The sequence below is a fragment of the Sarcophilus harrisii genome, chromosome 2 (assembly GCF_902635505.1).
Source record: "Sarcophilus harrisii chromosome 2, mSarHar1.11, whole genome shotgun sequence".
Classification (NCBI taxonomy): domain Eukaryota; kingdom Metazoa; phylum Chordata; class Mammalia; order Dasyuromorphia; family Dasyuridae; genus Sarcophilus; species Sarcophilus harrisii.
In genome coordinates this window covers 369,816,667-369,839,109 of record NC_045427.1, presented here as the reverse complement: position 1 = coordinate 369,839,109, position 22,443 = coordinate 369,816,667, and the positions used below count along the sequence as shown (strand labels likewise).

The 22,443-nt window shown below is 34.4% G+C and overlaps 1 protein-coding gene across 2 annotated transcripts; it reads left to right on the top strand.

The window, feature by feature from the left end:
- Positions 1-717: 717 nt before the first annotated feature.
- LOC100927993 (plasma serine protease inhibitor-like) lies at positions 718-19,828 on the top strand. Of its 2 annotated transcripts, XM_031953311.1 has the most exons (6): positions 718-989; positions 4,339-4,351; positions 5,593-6,292; positions 7,957-8,227; positions 14,795-14,960; positions 19,472-19,828. In XM_031953311.1, exons 3-6 carry the CDS (start codon positions 5,644-5,646, stop codon positions 19,697-19,699), a joined length of 1,314 nt encoding a protein of 437 aa, XP_031809171.1. In that variant the 5' UTR covers positions 718-989; positions 4,339-4,351; positions 5,593-5,643; the 3' UTR covers positions 19,700-19,828. The 2 variants fall into 2 exon arrangements, with proteins under 2 accessions (XP_031809171.1, XP_003758848.1); XM_003758800.3 differs by lacking the exon at positions 4,339-4,351 and having other exon boundaries at positions 719-989.
- The last annotated feature ends 2,615 nt before the right edge of the window (positions 19,829-22,443 follow it).

Here is a 22,443-nt window from a genome sequence, read left to right as displayed (position 1 = left end):
CTTGCCAGACTTCAGATATTTTTCTTGAACTCTATTATTTCCTCTTTCTGTCAAATAATCTATAACATAATACAAAGCTAATATCATTTGTAGTTTGGTGTTCATTATTATTTATATAAATCTTCACTGTCATATTACCTCTTCTGTTTCTTTGATTTCTTAGAATATTATGGGTATTTGCTAAACAGTACAAATCTATGGCTGATCTCTTATTTATCCCTTTTCTTTTGTTTACCTAAGGAACTCAGCCAATTCATTTTTCAAATATCCCTTTAAACTCTGACATTGCTTTATCTATGATTTCCAGATACTTCTTAGTAGATCTGTAAGGCCAATGATTAAGTTATAGAAACATGGTTATAATATTTTTCCTTGGCTTTAGGAATCTTTAGACATTTATGTTTGTATATTCTTTATCTATCTGAATTTGGGGACCTAGAATCAATGTTAAAAGGGAGGCACAGAAGTTAGAAGCCAACTTAGAAACAACTTTCCTCTCCCCCTATGTGGTAGATAGAAGTCCCAATAACTTCTAACAAAGGGCTATAGAAAAGGGAGAGTGAGAATTTTGCCTAGGGAACTAACTCCCTTTCTCCAATCTTAGACATTTTGCTGACTAAAATTATTCTTATCTCCTTCACATACACCATGTGCTCCCCTTTGGTCAAAATGTAACCACAGAGATTTTATGCCTAACACATTTCTTACAGTATATAAAGGAGATATTAATTAGATCTTCTGGGTTGGGTGTGAGTGGAGTTTGCTTTGGTTGGGTCTGTTATTGTATTTTTAAATAACACCTGCTGTGGCCACCAACCAAAGAAAAAAATCAGTATCTTGCTGAGAGGTGGAGGTAGGCTCCTCCTGGGCATCCTGGTTAATCCAGAGCTCAGAGGGAGCTGGTATTGTGGGATATCTGGAATCAGTGTGCATCTTCCTAATACCTCACCACCATCAATCAACATCCATCTCCATCAACCACAAAGACTGTAAGTATGAACTGTGATAACTTAGTAAAAGAACTGAAGAAGGTTTATAGAGTTTAAAAAGAGGGCTCTGAGATTTAGGTTTTCCTGAAAATGTATTAAGAGTTGACTTTGAGTAGGTGAGAAGTGAGTTCATTCTCCCTAGGCCTATAATTTCTGTCTTGCTCATGTCTTAATACCTAAACCCATGCCTAACATAATATACAAGGGAAAAAAAGTAAAATAAAGAAAATATTCAAGGAATATTACCTCTAGACTAACTAGAGTGTTATCAGGAGATAACTGTCAGCATCTATATTGTAAGATATTAACTTGTTAGCTTTACTTTAAAAAACTATTCCTAACAGATCATTGAGCTTGTAATTCTATGCCACTAGTACTTTGTATCTTGAGAATTTAAAAAGTCAGATTATTTTATATGTCTAATTATATTTTCAAGACATTGGATCTGAGGGTGAACAGTAAAAATCTAACCCTTTGTCTTAACTTTGGTATTTCTGAAGAACTTCACTGCTGATAGAAACTGGTTCCAATTTGTACCTGTGTTTTCCCTTTCTAGGCCTATTTACCATACCAATTACCTACATAACCTTAAGCAAGTCACTCTCTGATCTTTAAGTTTATGAGGTTTATTAGGTTTATGAGATGAAAGGACTAAGCATATTGTCACTAACACTCTATGTTCTGACATTACTTTGTAAGAGAGGTAGCTCTTTTTGAGTCTGATATAAACAATAGAAAAGTTTGATGTCTATCTGGAGTGTGGAACTGAGATGTGACAGGAAATCTCCTTTGAATTGTCAAACCTAATAACAGCTATCTACTTCCAGTAATTCATGTAAAAACAAATGAGGCTTCCTAAAAGGACTGAGGATTATTAAGTTCTTGGGGGAAAATACTTCCAGAGACAGAGATTTATTTCAAGAGGAGTCAACAAACATTTGTTAAGCATTGGCATTGGACAAGACAATGTCTTAAGTGCTAAAAGGACAAAGAAAGGCAAAAAAAAAAGTCCTGCTCTCAAGGAGATTAAAGAGTTGAGAAATGCTTTTTTACAAAAGTATGTTTTTTGGTTGATATTTAAAAGAGATCAGGAAACCAGGAAGAAGAGAAGCAAAGAAAGGTTCCAGACATGGGAGATAACCAGTGAAAGATATAAATTCAACAGATGGGATGTTATGTAGAAGGAATAGAAAGGAAAGTATCATTGCATTGTAGAATAAAATTAATTATAATAAGAATAAGAATAGCATTTATGAAACATTTTAACACTTGTAAAGTATGTGGAGTAAAGTGTAAGGAAAGTGGAAAGATAAGAAGTCATATTGTAAAGAGCTTTAAAAGTCAAACAGGATATTTGATCCTGGAGATAATAGGGAGACACCAGGCTTAACTGAATGGGGTAGTGATGTAGGGTAGGGAACTTTAGGAATATCAATTTGATACCTGTGTTAAGGAAGGACTGAAATGGGGAAAGACAAGGTAAGGAGGCCAATTTTAGAAGGTTATTTCTATGGTCCAGGTACAAGGTGAGGAGCAACTGCACTAGGATAGTGACATTGTCAGAGGAGAGAGGAGTCTGTTTATATGAGAGATGTGAAAAAAAATTGAAGTTGAATATAGGACAAAGAGGAGCTCAGGATGTCAGAAAGAATAGTTTTAGAGACTGTTAACATACATTGGACAGTAAGCCACAAATGACTAGGGGAGACTAGTATAGACCCTCTTTCCCAGAAGAGAAAAGACCTATTTTTTTTAAATCCACCTTCATCTATTTCCTGTTTTTTTTTTTTTTTTAACCCTTCACCAAATGGAGAGGGTAATGAAGGGGAAGCAAGCCACAATGCTTTTTTTTCCCTCTCTGGCTCTGAAGATCAGAACTCCTTTAGAATTCTTGCCTCTTTAAATGGTCTTTTTAGGTTTTCTTATTATAGGTATAAAATTTTCTTAGTATTAAAACCAGATATCTATTCAGATCAATGCTAATACTGCTTGTATGTATGCATCAAGATTAGGAGGAAAGGAAAAAAACTTAAATGGGAAATCTAAATTATTGAAGATTTTTATATACAACTTGAAGCTGCTCATAACTAGTTGGGGACAGGATTAGAAAGTCACATATTTAATAGGGGGAGTGTGGTGTGTGTGTGGAGGGGGCAGTGTGGTGTGTGTATGTGTGTGTGTGTGAGTCTGAAAGAGAGACACACAGAAACAGAGAAAGACAGAAAGACAATTCTTCTGACCAGACAGAGACAGAGAGAGATGGAAAAGCAGAGAGACAGACAGAAAGCGACAAAAACAGAGAGACAAAGAGAGACTTGGATAGAGAGACAAAAAGGCAGACAGAGATATACACACACATGGAGGCACAATGAGAGACAGAGATAGAGAGAGTGAGAGAGACAGAAAAACAGAGAGACACACACAAAGAGAAACAAAGAGATAGAGATAAAGAGAGACAGAAACAGAGACAGAGAAATTCAGAGAAACAGACACACAGAGAGATAGAACCAGAGCCAGAGTCAGAGAAGAAGACAGATAGACAGTGATACAGAAATAGAAAATCAGAGAGACAAACAGAGTGCAATTTTTGGGATCAGATCTTCTGCCATGTACTTACCAGTAACTTTGGTGGTTAAACAAGGAGCGGAGAGGTAGCAATTTCCTATTTCCCAATCAGGAAACAATCTTCATTAGGCTGGAAAAAGACATGCCCTAGAAGATAATGAGTTGCTAAAGATGCTCTGCCCATGCAAAAGAAAGAGGAGTAAGTTCCTGGGACATACTTAAAGGTCAAATAAAGTAATAAGTGACAGTCCATAATACTATACTTAACTGTAACCACTTACAAATAAATGTGGTTAATATACAAATGCAAAAAAATAGATAATAAACAGAATGACCTATAAAATCCTAATAAAAGGAGGCAAATTTGAGGTCATATGTATCATTTGGAGTTGACAGAATGGAATTTGTTACTATAATATGAAAGGAAAATAATAGGTTAAAAATGATGGCAGCTGAATTTTTTAAAGGTAAGTGTAGAAAATGGAAGGAAGGGTAAATAAATGAGGATGAATACAAAATTTTATAAAAATAGACTCAGAAGTGTTAAAGTCCAGAATGAATTTGAGTTGATAAATGTTAAGGAGAATAAAAGGAGGTGCTTATTTTTGTTGTTATATTGGGAACAAGAAAATTATAAAAGGGATAGAACTTCTGCTCAGTATAAATGGGATTATGATTGCAGCTATCTTAGAAAGATGAAGATTTTAATTAATTATTTTGCTTCTGTTTTCTCTTTTTCTCTGTTGTCTTTTCTGTTCCTTTGTATCCCTTGTTCTTAGCACAGTATTTGCAGCATAGTAAGTCTTTAATAAATGTTCATAGACTTATTTACTAGCAATTATTGGCACTCAATTCAAACTTTTGAACCTCAATTTCTCATCTATAAAGTCAGAGTTTTGAACAAGATGATCTATAAAATCCTTTCCAACACTAAAATTCTCTGTTCTAACATTCCAAGTTAATAGTTCCCTTTTAACTCTAATATTCAATGTTCTAAAGTCCATAAAATGGTTTTTATGGTACTTTATAGCGATTATTCTGTCTAATGTTTACTTTGATTTTTAAAAAAAGAAAGACTCAAAGCATAAGTGGTCTTCCATACATCCCCAGACTTCCTTTGCTTTAGGATTCTCAAGGCAAAATGAGAAGGAAAGCGGGAGGATGAAAGCTACATTGGAATCAAACTTACTGCCCTCCTTACCTGGTGTAGCCAACAATGATTTTGATCCAGAAATGAAGAGATTCATCTTTTTATCTCTAGAAGAAGTTCATTTTGGATGGTGCCCTAAGACACTGCCCTAACTTTTCATACCTCAATGAATAATCTTTATCAATGAAAAAAAAAAACAGGCCATGGTAGTTGATATTTTTACACATACTGCCTCCTTAATGAAGCTGTTTTCTTCCTTGGCTTCTAGGATATTCCAGATCATTCATTGTCTGTTTTCTTCTTTGCCTCATCTTCCTTAAGCCAGCTCCCAAATGTGGGCCTCCCCAAGAAGTTAATTGTTAGCTATATATATTCTTGTACATCTCATTCCTTCTCATGCCTTTGATTATTACTACTGACTTTCACATCCCTTTTTCCAATCCTGACTTTTCCCAGAGTTTGAGGTTCATTTAGTTTTTCTTATAGAACTTGTTTTTTTTTTTAAGATATCACACAGATCCATATTCAGTTCAATTTATCATTCATATGATGTACCTGCATTGCAGAGGATATTATAGAAGATGTTGAGGAAAATATAATTTTTAAAAATTTTATTAGATGTTAAGTTTAAGTAGAGCATGGTCTCTGCCTCCATAGGACTCATATAGTCTAATAGGATAATATCATATAATAAATGCATTGGAGAATTGCAAAATAAAATACTAGGTGAAATCCAAGAAGGAAAGTTAATTAAGGGGTGAGATTAGAGAAGGTTTTTTTGGAAGAAGTGTCATCTAAATTTTAAGGAATGGGGAAAAGCTTAATCTATAAAGAGAAAGGTACAGAAAGGTATTCCAAGCTTGACCTTTTGTCTACTTTCTTTCTTAGGTCATTCTATTCTTCTGGTCCCTCTTCTTTTCAGAATAAGAACAAGAAGCAATGGTATTCAAGTTATTTTTCTCTCTATTGCTCACCAGCCTCCAAGCTGCTGGAGGCTGCCATGTTTCTCCCCATCGATTAGGAAAAAGTGCCTCTGATTTTGCTTTCCGAGGTATTCACAGTGCCAAAGATGCCTCACTCATCTGCAAGATGACAGAAAAAAATGCTGACTTTGCATTCACTCTATATAAGCAATTGGTCTCTCAAGACTCTGATTTGAATGTTTTCTTTTCCCCATTGAGTGTCTCTATGATCCTGTCTCTGCTGACCCTTGGAGCACATTCTACTACCCGTACTCAGATTCTTGTGGGTCTGGGTTTCAATCTCAAGGAAATTCAGGAAGATGCAATCCACAAATTCTTCCAGAATTTGATTCTCAATCTCAACATGCCTAATCCTGAGCTCCAACTAAGCATGGGGAGTGCACTGTTTGTTGAGGAAAGGTTCCGACTACTGGAAGAGTTCTCACAAAATGTAAAGACCATGTACATGTCAGAAGCTCTCTCCATTGACTTCCAGTATCCTGCCAGGGCTCAGAAACGCATTAATGACTACATATCAGAGCAAACCCAAAAGAAAATTGGGGGTTTGGTCAAAAATGTTGATGCCAATACTATGATGATTCTAGTGAATTACATCTTCTTTAAAGGTAAGTAAGAGCTTTGGGTTGGGGTGGATGGTGGGGTAGTTGGCAGAGGAAGGATAAAATATTAATAATATTAAGTTGTTAAAGAAATTTGAAATGGAAATCTGGATTAACTTTCAAATCCCTATGAATGGGAATATTACCATCTCCTACTGGGGACACAGACTTTATTTAAAAAAAAATTAAAAAACATTTATTTATTTAATATTTTTATTTCTCCTAGTTACATGTAAAACTAATTTTTTACATTGTTTTTAAAACTTTGAGTTCCAGATTCTCTCCCTTTCTCCCCACCCCCACTCTGAGCCTCCTTGAGAAGGCACATGGGCAAAACATTTCTATAAAAGTCATGTTGCCAAAAAAAAAAAAAAAAAGAAGAAGAAGAAGAAGACAACCCTCAACAAAAATTAAGTTTAAAAAAAGTATGATTCAATCTGCATTCAGACACAATAAGTTCTGTCTCTGGATATGGATAGCATTCTTTATCATATGTCCTTCAGTAGTCTTGGATCATTGTATTGCTAAGAATTTCAAAGACGTTGATCAAGGATATGTTTTAAATATCTTCAGAACCACACTACATAAAAGAAAAATTTCCAGTTTTACATAACATTCATCTATATGTTTTAGCATCATATAGTAGAAAGAACACTGGAGTTTATTTCAAAAGACAAAGGTTAGAATTCATGCTCTGACATATTTTAGCTCCTTAGCTATGTGACTATGAGCAACTTACTTTATTTCTATAACCTCAATCTCTTCATCTATTAAAGGAGAAAAAATGACAGGGTTGTCATGGGGAAAGTGTTTTATTTAACTTTGCTTGGGAAAAAAAATTGAGTTCTTTTATGTGATGTTTATAGATAAGTGAGAGATCATATAGTAGAGAGTATTACAATAAAGTAGATTTGGAAACAGATCCAACAAATACATAATTAATTGCTCACACTGGAAAAAAAATTCCTAATGGAATGCCTCATGGCTACAACCTTGTATCTACCTTTTGCAATTATTTATCATTTATGTCAAAATAGCAGGCAACACAAAGCATGGAGGTAAATAATTAGTACATTGAAAGGCAGGCTTTAGATCCAAAAAAGACCTTGAAAAGATAGAACAATGGATTGAATTGAATAAAATTCTATTAAACAAATACTAACATAAACTCCTATACTAAAAGTATAATGCATAAAAAATAAGCTTAAAATTCCATTTTTATCAATACAGAAAAGGGGTAATATGTTTAGATAAGAATTCCTATAGGAAAAAAATATGACTACATAAATGGTAAGCCTAATATGAGTCAATAGTGTGACACAACAAGAAAGATTCAATGGTATCCTGGTCCACTTCAGGAGACTGATAACATCCGGATAAAATAGCATCCAGACCTGCAAAGTTCTGTACCCTGGTCAGGTCATATTTGAAGTACAATGTTCAATGCTGTGTAGTACATTTTAGGAAAGACTCTATGTGACATAGCTTTAATATATTAAGCTGTTTGGAGAGATGCAGTTCAAGGGGAGAAAAGGTAATGTGAAATTCTGCTCTGACCCAGACTTTCTTTTTCACAGAAGAAAACTTTTTTGACTCTTGGCTGAAGGTCTCCTTTTTTACTTTTGTTGTTGTTGTTGTTGTTGTTGTTGTTGTTGTTGTTTGATCTTTAGCTTCATGGGAAAGAAATTTTGATCCTAAAAGAACTAAAGAAGAGAATTTCATTGTATCAGAAAAGACAATGGTGAAGGTCCCCATGATGATCCACGAAGACATACACTATTATTTCCGGGATAGGAGCCTCTCCTGTAGTGTGCTGCAAATAGCTTATGCAACAAATGAGACAGCCTTGCTTGTTCTTCCTGACCAAGGGCAGATGAAACGTGTGGAGGCTGCCCTAAATCAAAAAATTATGAAACGGTGGCTCAAGGGACTCAAAAAGAGGTACTGTTCAAATCATTAGCAAATCAACAATTGATGACTTACTTCAATTCATACTTATTAAGTCTTTATTCCTAATACTGAAATCTGTCATGTGGAGGCTCAGCCATAAAAATGATAAAGGGGTAGGAGGAATCTTGGAATATAGAATGTTACATTTAAAAAAAACTATAAATTCTAAGCCACAAATCATAGAATATTGAAGACACTATGGGAATATGGGAAACATTAGAACATAGACTGTCAGAACACTGAACACTGGCTATTATAGGTGAATGAAGTATCAGAGACAATATTGTCTGAAATTTTGATTTTGTGGGCAGGATATCTGATATTTCCCCTGCAGGAAGAGAAAAAGGACTTGCTAAAGCTTATGCTTTTTACCAGTGAACCAGACTATAATGAAATATTCATGTTAATTTTTTAACCAAAAAAAAATTAGGATTTCCAAAATGCTTTCATGTTTAGACCTCATCAAGATGAACTTTGACTTGAAAATCTTAAAATTTAGAGAGATAAAATGGGGTAGTAGTAAGAGCACAGGATGAATAGAGACCAAAAGTAGTTACATGATATATGTAAACTACCACTGGTATTATCATCATTGTAGTTTTTATTAATAATGCATCAATAAGCCCAGGCAAGTCATTTTATTTCTTTGTAGTTTTTGACATTTTTAACATTCCCTTCTACTGGATATTTTTCTCCTCCTTTGGATTCAGAATGATCACACCATTCTGTTTCTCTTCTCACTTCTCTGTATGACCTTCATATTCTCATTCTCTCTCTCTCTCTCTCTCTCTCTCTCTCTCTCTCTCTCTCTCTCTCCCTCTTTCAGTATATCCAAGTGTTTTTCCTTGGTTATTAGAAGTAATAACTTCTCTTAGTAATTTCATAGAAAAACTTATAAATTTCACTCCTTCAAGTACTACCATATTTTTAATGTTACTTGGTTTTCTGGATGATGTATCTACATCCATATTCACCTTCTTTAGCAAGTATATAAGTTGAATTTGTAGTGTTAAATCTACCACCCATATCTTGAAAACCGTCTAACTTGTCATGACTAAGAATGTAAATCAGTGAACTACTGTTACTGCACAATTATAAATTTCTCTAAGCTCATAATATAGATTTCTCAATGGCCTGTCATTTCAAAGCTAGGACCTCCAGTTTGTGAACAGGGCTATTTGTCTTACTGTTACTAAGGCCTTTGCTGAAAAATATGACTAATTTCATGTTTTACATTACTTTTTACTAGACTGCTCCCAGTAACATTAAAATGAAATCCTTATGCAAGATAAAAGACTTTTGAGTCAATATTGACCAATACTGATAGATATGTCTGCAAAAAGGTATTTAGTTCACATTCTGCTTCCCAAAGAGGCCTTCAATCCTTTATAGATGACTTAATACTCAGTTTTACTATTCTGATTTACTGTATATTATTCAGTCAGAATTCCTCCACACTATTCTTATCTCTGAAGATTTAATCAGTCACACTATTTTGAAAACTAACTTGTTTCTAGGTGAAGAGCAGTGTAATAGGTTTAGGGTCAATATGTTCAGTCTTCTTTGCTATTTTATATATTTTATAATAGACGACAAGTTACTAACAACCACAATAATTCACAGCCCTTACTTTGAAGAATTTCCAACTTTTTGATATTTTGCTCTCTATCCTAATTTAAATTTTGTGTTCTTTCAACTAACCTCTGGTTTCTATATGCTTAAGTAAAAATAAAGGAATAGGAAATATTTAAATAAAAAAAGTTAACAATATATACTGTTGTGTCTGTAATTAGACAAGTTTGAGAAGAGGATGCTGGAGAAAATGTAGAACTTTTGGTCTTTTCAAGGACCTTCAGTCCTTGAAGGTGAATACAACTGGTAGCTTCAGTGTGAGTTCTCTGTTTCAAGAAAGAACTCAAAACCCCTGCTTACTGGAGTCTTGTTCACCCCTTTTGATAATTTCTGTCTAAATCGCAGCTCAATTTTCCCTCTCCCTACTTCTCTAGACCAGAAATTGAAGATTCTTCTTTCCCTTGTCACACCTTAGGGTGTATTCTTTTCAGTTCAGCTTATGCCATCTTGAATAGGTTTGGCAGCCCTTTCTCCCCTAAGGTGGCTATTATTTTAATCATGCAGTCCCTGTTTCTCCCTTTTATTCTATTGTACTCTATGTATCCCTTTTAAACCTCTTGAGCACAATCCAAATCCACCTTCATCTTTAGAGATTTCAATAGTTCATTCACATTGCTCTCAGGGTTGAGAGTGAATGTTGAACTACATAAATCCTAGTATTCCAGTTAATTTTCTAGTCCATGTTACATCTTTCCATCTCATGGCTACCAACTAGCACCAAAATTTTTATTTCAATTCATAATCTCTCCTCTGAGTTCTAGACCTCAAGCTTCAACTAACTGCCTTTAGCAACTCAACATGAACAAGATTAAATTCGTTATTTCTCCTCTTCCCCTATCCTGGTTTCATTTTCACTACTTCCATTTGTATTCACACATCACTCAGTTCTTTATATTTGTAATCTTATAATCACCATTTTCTTTGACTTTATCCCTTTTCCTCATTTCTCAAATGCAATGCCATGAATTATCAAGTTCTATTAGATTCAGCTCTTCCATAGTTCTCATATGCAGTTCCTGTTTTCTATTTTTATTTCAATACCTTTGGTATAGGCCCTCATTATTGCTTATTCAGGCTATTGTAATAGTCATTTTCCAAATGTTTAATTCTAATATATTCTTTATAATATTTCCTGAATTCTTTTTCTCAAGTATAGATCTGATCACATCAGTTCCATTTTTTTAAAAAAAACAAAACTTCATTGTTTCTCTGTTGCTTACAAAGCAGAACAAATTTCTTTGACATACATGTCTAGCCTCATATAAAATGGTGCCACCTTACCTTCTCAATGTTATCTTATATCACTCCACTTTACATACCTGTATTACATCCAAACAAAACAAGATAAAAAATAAGTAGGTGAATATAATAGAAATACTGATCTCTTCTCTCCTACTTTCCCACAAAAGTTGTTAAATAGCAGATGTAGCAAAGTATTATGGTGGGCTTTAGGGTAAAATTCCTGCCCTCAAGGAGTGCATAGTCTTGTAGGGAGATAAGATAACAACAAAAATAGATAAGTCTCTACCTCTCTTCACTCCCAAAGAAACATTCTTTACCTATGCCTTGTAGCTTTGCTCCAATTAATCCATATATCCATATATCCACAGTCCTAATTCAAATATTGAATACTTACTGATTATTTAAAACCTATCTTTTACAGAAAATTTCTTCAGATATCACTGGTTTGCACTGATCTTCCAGATCTATCATCACAAAATAATTCATTTTGTGGTTCTCAAATATGCATATTAGGAATTATCACCATTATTATTATTTTTACTGTTGTCTTATCTCCCTACAAGACTATAAATTCTTTGAGGGCAAGAACTCTACCCTAAGTCCAGCATAATACTTTGCTACATCTGCCATTTAATAAATTTGGTGGGGAAGTGGGAGAGGAGAGGGCAGTATTTCTATTCCACTCATCTATTTAATCTTGCTTTCTTTGAATAATATGCCATTTCCTGACCATGTTCTAATCATGAGTCATATAATATCAAGTGTCAGATATATATGTAAAGTTTAATTGTTCTCTTTAAATTAGGACTAGTCATTTCCTTATGCTTTGCACGTACTTTGGGATTTAAGAGAAAATAGATATATGGAGTGAGGGCTTTATTGTTGACTCTCTGGTGATATTGTTTCATGTGAATTACTCATATTCTCCACTGATTATTTTCTTTCTGTGTAGATCCTGGTATTCTCTATCTACCCCAGCAGGTTTATATTCCCTCTTTGTTTTCATTTTAAATCTGGTTTATAATTTATCAGGTTTATAATTTTCAAGGTAAATATAATTTGCCAAATTTTATTAGATATGACTATCATTTGTGTATCTTGAGCCACCACTCCAAAACCCAAATCTCCTTCTTATATTCCTGACTCTCTTTCTCAAAGAAGCAGCAGGATCCTATGTGTTTTCACTAAGTCTTCAGTTTCTTGCCAGAATATTACATTCCTTACCAATAATTTCTAGATTCCTCTTAGCAATATCATCAGAGCACAAATGAATCAATGGAAGTGGGTAAGTCCTAAGAAGCTAAGTCATACGATGGGAAAATTGGGTTTCTCTCCATTATTCATGTCAGGTCCACATATAACTATTTTTGTACTGATTTAAGGAGCTTCTTTTTCTACTTACTGGATGGCCTTTTTTCTTCATGACATCTATATATCCTTATCATCAGTTTTTCTAACAACTGTCTTTCTCTTCAGAGATTCCAGCTCCACCTCCACTATAAAATTCTTATAATTATTACAAAGCTCCATAGATTCAGTGTTCCTCCTTAACCTTTCTCTTTATGTATTTTCACTCTCAAACCATCTGAGAAATGTTAACTCTCCTTTCCCTCACTCATGTTCTTTTTCTGAGATCAATTTTTCTTTTATTCTTTTTGGTTGCTTTAGAGTTGGACTCAATTACTGCGGAGTTTTGTATGAGGCTTAATACTTATGCAGTAAAAAACACCTCCCAGATGTCCAAGAGACTGGAGCTCTGTGTTCATTTCCTTTCTCTCCTCTTCACATATGAGATTTGTTCCTTGGCTATCAATCTAAAATTAGGAGACACTTCCATAAATGAAATTAAAGCAGAAGTTCCCTTAAGTTTCTGTGTATAAGGTTTTATGCAGAAATCAGTTTCCAGATGTTTCTTTTGTCATTTCAGCTTATCATATTTCAGATACATTCAACTGCTGTCATGTCTTCTCCTGTCTCATTATCTTCATTTCTCTGAGCATACTTTTTTTCCACTGAATTTGGGAAATGACTATTTCTAATTATAAATTGAACTCACTATCTTTTCTCTAAACTCTTACTTCTTCCTTAACTTTCTTATTATTTGGAAGGCACCACTATCCTCCATGTCACACAAGTTTTCAATTTAGGTGTCATTCTTAGCTCCTCACTTTTCTCCAAACAGGATGATGGCTGGTTTCTTTCCCTCAAATTTCTCCCTACTTCAGCCCATCTTCTACTCATCGATCAAATGAATCTCCCTAAACATGTCTGACAATGTTTCCACTCCTTTCCCCATTCAATCAACTCCAATAGCTCCCTATTGCCTCCAGGATCAAACACAAAATCTTTGCTTTGGTTCTTAAAGTTTTTCATAACCAGGCTCCTTTGTACTTTTCTAATCTTACACCACATTCCCATACTCCAGTGACACTGACATCCTCATTGTTCTTTGCACAAGAAATCCCAACTCCCAACTCTGATCATTTTCACTGGCTGATATCTCTGTCCTCATTATAGCCTCATGGCTTCCTTGGTTTTTCCTTCAAGTCTAGCTAAAGTTCCACTTTCTTTTTTTTTTTTAATGGTATTTTATTTTTCCAGATGCATGCAAAGATAGTTTTCAACATTTAACTTCAGAAATCCTTGTGTTCCAAATTTTTCTCCCTCCCTGCTCTCCAAGACAGCAAGTAATCTGATATAGGTTAAATGTGTGCAATTCTTCTAAACATATTTCCATATTCATCATTCTGAGTAAAAAAGAAGTCAGATCAAAAGGGAAAAAAAAACATAAGGAAGGGGAAAAAAAACAAGCAAGCAAACAACAAAACAAAAAGATGAAAATAAAAAGTTCCACTGGGAAAAGAAAGTTTTTCCAGTCAGTGTCTTCCCTCTGAAAGAATCTACAATTTACTACATATACACATGTAAGTATTATATCATAAATATCTATTATAATTAAGTTCATGTCAAATATATTAATGTTAATATATTATCACAGTAGAGAATCTACATCTATAACATTTTTACATAATTATTTGGATTTTATCTCTTTCCTTAGACTATGAATTCTTTGAGATCAGGGACTATCTTTTATCTTTCTTTTGTATTTCCAGCAGTTAACACAATGCCTGTCACATAATAAGCACTTAAAAAATGCTTCTTTACTTGACTTTCAGCTCTAACATTTTATATCCAAATGATTCCTCTGGTTTTCTATTCTGTGAATCTTGAAGTCAAGACCATGAGTAAAACATTTAGAAAGGGCTGTCCTCTTTAGAGAAATAATAGGAGTATCCAGTAGTGAGGCAATGAGAAGTAGAATTTAGAGGAAGAGTTGACTGAGTCATTTTGAGTCTTGGAAAACAAAATTTCTGGAGTGAAGTTTTGTGAGAAGATAGTTGTAATAATCAATACCTTGTGTAGAGGGATTTATAAAGGTTTTTGGAGGAGAATAAGGGAAGACAGTACCATAGCCTATCCATAAACAAATGATTATTTTATGCCAAGAACACTGGGCTAGAAGTTTAAAAACGTAGGCTCTAGTCTTTGAAGTAGCACTAACTGCAGGCACCAACATAGAACAAATTATCAATTCCTCTGGACCTTGATGTTTGCATCTGTGAAATGATGGGTTGACTGAGAAGACCTCTTAAGCTCTTCTGGTTTTAAATTTTCTCTTTCCAGAGCTATGGAATTACGCATTCCAAAGTTATCCCTTTATGGCAAGTATGAGCTGCAGAAGATACTTCCAGCCCTGAAGATTACGAATATTTTCTCTAAAGAGGCTGATTTCTCTGGCATCATCGACTTGAACAACAAACCTAGCCATCTGACCCCTCTGATTTCTCAAGTATGTTTGTAAATATTAGGATTTCTATAATTGTGACATAAATGTTTTTATTTTTGTTTTTTTTGACACTTATGGCTAGGGGTAGGTTAAGCAAATACTTTAGGTATGATGTCCAAAAGGTAGTAATGAAGAAAAATTTGTGATCTATAAAAATAATAGCAAACAATTTTGGATGATAATAGGCTGATATGATCAAAGGGAAGCTTAAGGCCTTGGAATGAAGAAAGATTCTAAATATTATTCCATAAAGCTGAGAGGGGTAACTAACAGTAGATTATAATCATAACTAAAAAAATATTCTTAGAAGACTAGATCAATGGACCTATATAACACAATGACATTTAATAGGAATAAATATAAAGTTAAGTGTGGTGGAAGTATGTTGGATGTGGAAAAAAATTAGTAATTTTCGTGGAATTTGTCCTTAATATGAATCAATAATGCAACATGACAGCCAAAAAACCCCAAAATGAACTGAGGTTACAATACATATGTAGCATATAGAAAATGAGATGTGACCATCCTGTTGTATCCTACCTCTTGCAGACCATATCTGAAGTATTTTGTTCATTTTTGAATGACGTATTTTGGCCACTGAACAATGAGAAACTGGAAAAATCCCAGGAGATAATAATCAAAATGGTGAGAGGATTAAAGACCATTATCATATTAGTTGAAGAAAAATATTTAACCTGAAAAAGAGAAGACACAATGAGATATCCTCTAGATCCTTGAATAAGGCAACATGTTGTAGTCAAAAGAGCATGAAATCCCAAATCAGAAGGCTTAGTTTTAAATCCTGTTTTGTCTCTTATTTTGTGACCTCAAGCAAAAAAATTTCCCTTTCTGGGTACAGTTTTCTGTACTACAAAATGATTAATTAGATTAGATGAAACAAAGTCTCAAATAAAAGAAAATGACTTCTATTTTTTAATGAACAAAAATCCATTTTCTCTCCCTCCTACTCCTTATCTCATGGAAAAAGAAAAACAAATTCCTTATAACAAATATGCAAAGTCAAGCAAAACAAATTCCCTCACATATGTATATATGTATATGTATTTATGTTTGTATACATTATATATAGTAAATCTCAGTGGCTATCAGAATGTATTTTTCAATAGATATAGGACAGTTAGAAAGAGGGGATGACTTGAGGGGAAAGATAAAGTCGACATTCATTCAATGATTCACATACATTTATTTATAAATGTATTCACATACATTTATATATGTATATATGCACACATGTATATGTAATGCATGCATATATAAACACATTGTTGATATATAAACATATATAGACATATACATACAAACATACATTTCTGCACCCTGAGTCCATTGATTCTCTGACAGAAGGATGTTTCATCGCTGGTCTTCTAGAATTATGGATAGTCATTATCAGAATTCTTACAACTTTCAGAGTTGTTTGTTTTTACATTTTTGTTGTTATAGATATTATTCTTCTAGTTCATTTCATTTCATTCTCTATCAGTTTATTCAATTCTTAAAAACTCTTCATTTTTATATTGATGTCCTCACATATTTTTTCTTTTTCTTCTCACTTCACTTTGTATTAGTTTATATAAATCTTTCAAGTCTTTTTGAAATCTTTTTCTTATTTGCTATACATTATATGAATAGTACATTCATATGCCACAATTCACAGTATCACACATTGAATATGGCAAAACTGGAACTAGGATCCAGATCTCAATACACTAGAAAGACTTAATTTCTTCCTTGATCCCCATATTGAAAGACCTTGGTTTAATTCCCATTACTTTGCATAAAGAATCAGAGAATCTCAGAGTTGAAAAGGACCTCAGAGACTATCTAATTTAACCAAGACTTTTACTAAAATAAGGGTATGAAGATAAGCCTTAGTTTTCACAAAAGATTATGCCATCAGAGCATAAGCTCTGTCTGGCTTTCCAGAATATAAACTCAGAAAATATTGGGTTTGTTGTCCAAGAACCAGTCTGGTTAAAAGAGTGATCTCCAGAACATCAGCCACCAGGTGAGACTTTTTTTCATTCCCAGAAATTCATGAAACCATCTATTAAGGTAGGTAGAGATTTCACTCATGTATTAAACACGTATTATGCTAAGTTCTGGAGCCAAAGACAAACAATGAGGCCATGTTCTCTATCTAGACAGTCTGTTGGGGTTAGAGAGAAAGAGTAAATACAAATAAGTAAATATAAGATCATATAATTTCCTGGGGGCAAGAATAGGACATTAACAACAGGAAGAATCAGGAGAGGCCTCATGTAAGAAGTGAAAATTGAAATAAGACTTTAAGGAAGTTAAGGAATCTAAGAAGAAAAATGAGTGAATTCCAGCCATCAGGAACAGTGATAAGGCACAGTGGAAAGAGATGAAATGTTATGTAGAGGTGAGGGTGGGATAGCAATTAGGACAGTTGGATCCAGACTTTAAGTAAATGAAGGAGAACATTACTGAATAAGCTTGTGAAATTTTCTGGCTATAGTCAGATGTGAAGAGACTCACATGCCAAACTGGAGACTTTATTTTGTTCTAGAACTACTGGAAATTTTTAAGCAGGGGAGTGGACTAAGTTCTGAATTATTAAGTTCCAGTGTACTCACCTTTGCAAATGAGGAAATTGAGCCCCTAGAGAAGTTAAAAACTTGCACAGAATCACAGAGACAACAAATATCTGATGTATTATTCAAACTAAAGTTTAACTTTAACTTCAAAACCTGAATTGTATCCATCATATCATGGCTTCCTTTGTATTTTAGAACTTTTGATTTGGCAATTATGGAGAGAATGCATCTGAAAAGGAAAAGAATAGAGTCACAAAGACAAATTAGGAGAATTACATTAGACCCCGTGAGAAGTGATGAGGGTCTGAACTAGAGTGGTGATCATATGGGAGAAAAAGGGATCAATATTGTGAAAGTAGTTATAGAGGAGAAAGAAAGGGAGTGATCAAGTATTACTCTATGATTGTGAATTTCTGTGGCTATAGGATGATGGCTTTTCTTATTTCATCTCATCATCTATAACAGTTCAAAAGAGAGAGTGACATAAGAGAAAGATTTGCTCTGCTTTAGATGTGATGAGATTAAGAGGTAGAAGAGGTCATTCCTCTTTATTTTTCAGAGAGAACCTTAGTCCGGAGAACTTGCCCCAAATCACACAGATAGTATGTCAAGAGTGAGCTTTGAACTCACATCCTCTAGTTCTAGACTCCAGTGCTTTTCTTCACTCTTCTGCACTATTGATAGGACTTCCATTTGGAAAAATCCAATAGGTAGTCAATAATATAGAGCTGAAATTTAGAAAATATAATGAATATAGATATAGAGATATGGAAAAGACAGCTAGAATGTTGGCCTGGAATCAAGAAGACTCACTTTCCTGAGGTCAAATCTAGCCTCAGACACTTATTAGCTATGTGACCTTGTTTGCCTCCCTTTCCTTGTCCATAAAAGGAGCTGGAGAAGAAAGTGGCAAATCATTTCAATATTTTTGTCAAGAAAATCCAAAATAGGACCACAAAGAGTCACTGGACTGAACTGAAAGAGAACTGAAAAATGATTGAACAATAGATATGGGAATCATTTACAGAGGGAAAATAGTTAAACTTATGGATCTTAATGTTATCAAGAGGTAGAAAGAATAGAGAAGAAGAGCAAGATATCCCTAAAGTAAATCTACAATTAGAGGGCAGAACATGGATGATGATCCCAGAAAGGAGAGTAGCAACCAGCAAGATATATAGGAAAGAGATAAAGGAAAGAAGTGTCATGAGAGCCCAAAGAACAGAACATTTGTGAAAGGGGAATCAATTGTGTCAAATGCTGAAGAGAGGACAAAGATGAAAACTGAGATTTCATGGGATTAATTACAATTACATTTAATGGGAAATAATGGGATTAATTGCAATTGTAATTAATTACAATTAAAAGATCACTGAACCTGGAGAAATTAGTGACAGTTGAATGATGACATTGAAAACTAGATTGCAAAATTGAGAGAGGAATGAGAGGATTAAAATGCATAGGTTACATAATCATTAGTTCTATGCACAAGTGAAACTAGCAAAATTGGGCTGAAATGCAGTATAAGAACAAAACAGTAGAGTCCTTCTTTCTTTTCAAAACAACTAATAAGAACTCACATTTTCATTACGATTTATTGTCTCCATCTGAGTAAGACAAGATTGCTACTATTATCTCTGTTTTACTTATATGGAAACTGAAGCTTGTCTAAAGTCATGTAGCTGGTAAGACGCACCTGGATTTCAGAGTTAGGTTCCTTGACTTCTCCATGTCTAATTAAATCTCCTATATCATACTATCTTTCCTTTTGACTTATTTATTTAAAAAAAGAAAAATCTATTCTTGATCCTAACTATCTTTTGATGAAAGTGCTACCATCTCCTGGTATTTTCCCTTCTTAGGAACATGACTTCCTTTGCAGATTCTATTGTTTCCTCTTTCACAGTGCCATTACATGTGTGTTTCTCCTTGCAGATTGTCCATGAGACTGGATTTGAAATGGACGAGTCAGGTCCACAAGTTGCTATTAATACCAAGAGCCACATCAAAGTCAGATTGTCAACTGCTCGACACCACATGATGGAATTCAACAGACCTTTTCTGATTATGATCCTTACTCAACCTAACCAGAGCATTCTTTTGCTTGGCAAAGTGGTGAACCCCAGAGAAGCAGAAGGGCTATCTGCTTCCACTTTATCTTAAGCTTTTCCTTTAGAATGCAAGGGCAACCATCTATCCACATGTACCTCCTGGGGGAGAAGGCAGCAAGGGAGGGTGAGGGTGGATCATTGTGCAGCTTCCTATGAATAAAGAGCAATGTATACATGCAAACTAATGGTGAAAGATTCCTTTTTATGAATCAATTTTACAAAAATTGTCTAATTTAATTTTCATAACATCTAATAGATTAGGTAAAGTAAGTAAAATATTATCCATTTTACAGATGAAGCAACTGAGACTGTGACTAACTGAAGAAGACAAATCTAATAAGTGATTGTGTAAAGATTTGACCTCTAGGCTTTTAACTCTAAAATATTCCAGTATATCACAGTTGTTGCCAATTCTATTGAATTAAGAAACTACTAATATTAAAAAAGCTATTTTTGGAAGTAGAGATCATATCTTCTTCATTTCACTGTCCTTCTAGTATATAACGCAAGGTCTTATACATAGTAGGTATATTTTTTAAAAAGCTGAATAACCTGTGACACCAAGAATTACCTTTGAAACCTGGAGAGGTGGAGTGAGATATTGGAATAATGAAAAAGGATAAGTTTAAGGAAAAATAAGTTACTTCTAGTTTAATATTTTAAAAATCCTATTGAAAGCATTGGGTAAAGGTGTTTTTTTTTAAGAAGCAGTCTTCTTAGAGGCCTGATTCTCTCATTCATCCTCTAAGTGTGAATTGGCTATCTGTTCAGAAGTCAATTCCCCAAAAAATCAGCTAGTTTTGACATCTCATAGATAGATGCTTCTGTCTATAGATCATAGAGATTAGGAGGGGATTTATGTTTCTCTAAAGGAGGTGCAAAGCATTTATTAGCAGCTTATTTTTAAATTTTCCTTCTCTTCTTCAAGGGAAGAAATTTTCAGGGTAATTATGGGAATGTTTGCAAAGCAATTTTGGGAAGTAAGACCTAATTTCCTCAGTGTAAAACTAGGAATTTCTTACAATGGAAGAAATCTAATGGATTCAAAAGGACATTGTGTGTGTGTTTGTGTGTGTGTGTGTGTGTGTGTGTGTGTGTGTGTGTCTATGTGTATATGGGGCAAGATGAGGATTATGGGGATGGGAGGTGAAGTGATGTTGGTGGTAGAGGGAAAGCTGAAAGAACAATGCATAAAGTACTTCTGGTAATGTAAAAGGTACCAATCAAGTCATCTTTTCTAAGTAATTCTTCTGCAAAGGTCTTTTAAAAGAATGTCAGATGAAGCAATAATCAATAAAACCAAAAGAAATCATTAGTAATCTCCCCTATTCAGTCCAGTACTGAAAAATAAGATATTCAAAAGCCTAGGGACTGGAGGCCAGAAGAAAATTAAAGTAGTTGTCCAGGAACTGTGAGTAGATCACAGGACAAGAAAATGAAGACAAGGCCTCCATTCAAAATATCTTGATATTCTCCAAAGGCCCTGAAACCTATGAATAGTCTCTACTAGCCTGGGGGGGGGTCACAAATGGACGACACAGAGAGCCAAAAGGAAGGCTGGAGAGTGCTAGCAAACTCCAATATTCATCAGAGGAAGGAAGAAATAATAATGGAAACCAAAATGACAATCCCTGAGGTGCCTGTGATATCTAACATCCAACTGGAGCTAATAAAGGCTGCAACAGATGAAAAAGCCCATTTGATTATTGAAGGTAGGGAAGACATGAGATCAAGAGCAATACCTTTATTGGGCTAGTAAGAGGTTGAGAAACAGTATCCAGGAATAGAAGTAGAATATAGGATTTGGTCCAAGGTTTGAGACCAGTTCCTTGTGATATAGAAGGAATTTATCTCTGGAAATGAAGACCAAAATCTTGCCACCCCATTTTGACCTGAGACAAGGCAATGGAAAGATTGCAGAGGGGTCAAGATCACCAAATCCAAGAATTTGAGGAGTAGAATCTGTTGTTGGCACCAAATATAGTACAGAAACCATATCTGGAGACATAAAGAGACATACTCAATTTACTAATTTCCCATTACCTATTTCTCCATATTCTCAGTCACACACAAAGATGGTGAAATTCTTTGACTTATCATCATCCACAAATGGATCACTTTACATTCATAAACTTTTCAGTTCCCTTATCTGATCACAATTTATTGGCATTCCATATCTCTCTTTGTCTTGTAACTCCAAATCATGTTCTTCATCTTCACTGTGACGTTCAATTTTTTGAAGATTCAGTTCCTTTTCAGATAATTACCCTTGCCCTCTTGTCCTTTCCATCTTGGCCTCTTGGTGAAGCACTTCAACTCTATCCTGTCTTTTTTTCTTAAGTCTCTTGTCCCCTAATCATATTGCCAACCTTTCCCTGCTTAGACTCAACCTCGAATTACTTCCACCATCCACTGACTTTTGACTTACTCAAATGATCTTGAACAAAGCTGGAGGAAATTGAGCTGACTAGATCCATTATGAATTTATGTTACATAATCTCAACTTCTTCAAGGAACTTTTTTTACAATTCACTAATCAACTTATTATGCCATTTACCACAATAGTTCTTCCAAATCTTTTTATCTCTGCTCAAATCCCCTAACATTTATCCCTAATTTCTCAACTGAGAGCTTTGCTTCATATTTTATTTAAATTATTGAGATCATCCACTGAAAGCTCCCTGTTCACATAAGTTCATAATACCTAGATGTCTTCTGCTACTAGCTCAACCTCTTTTTCACATAATGAAATAGCCCTTCTTCTTGCCAAGGCAAGACTCTTTATGTACACGAATT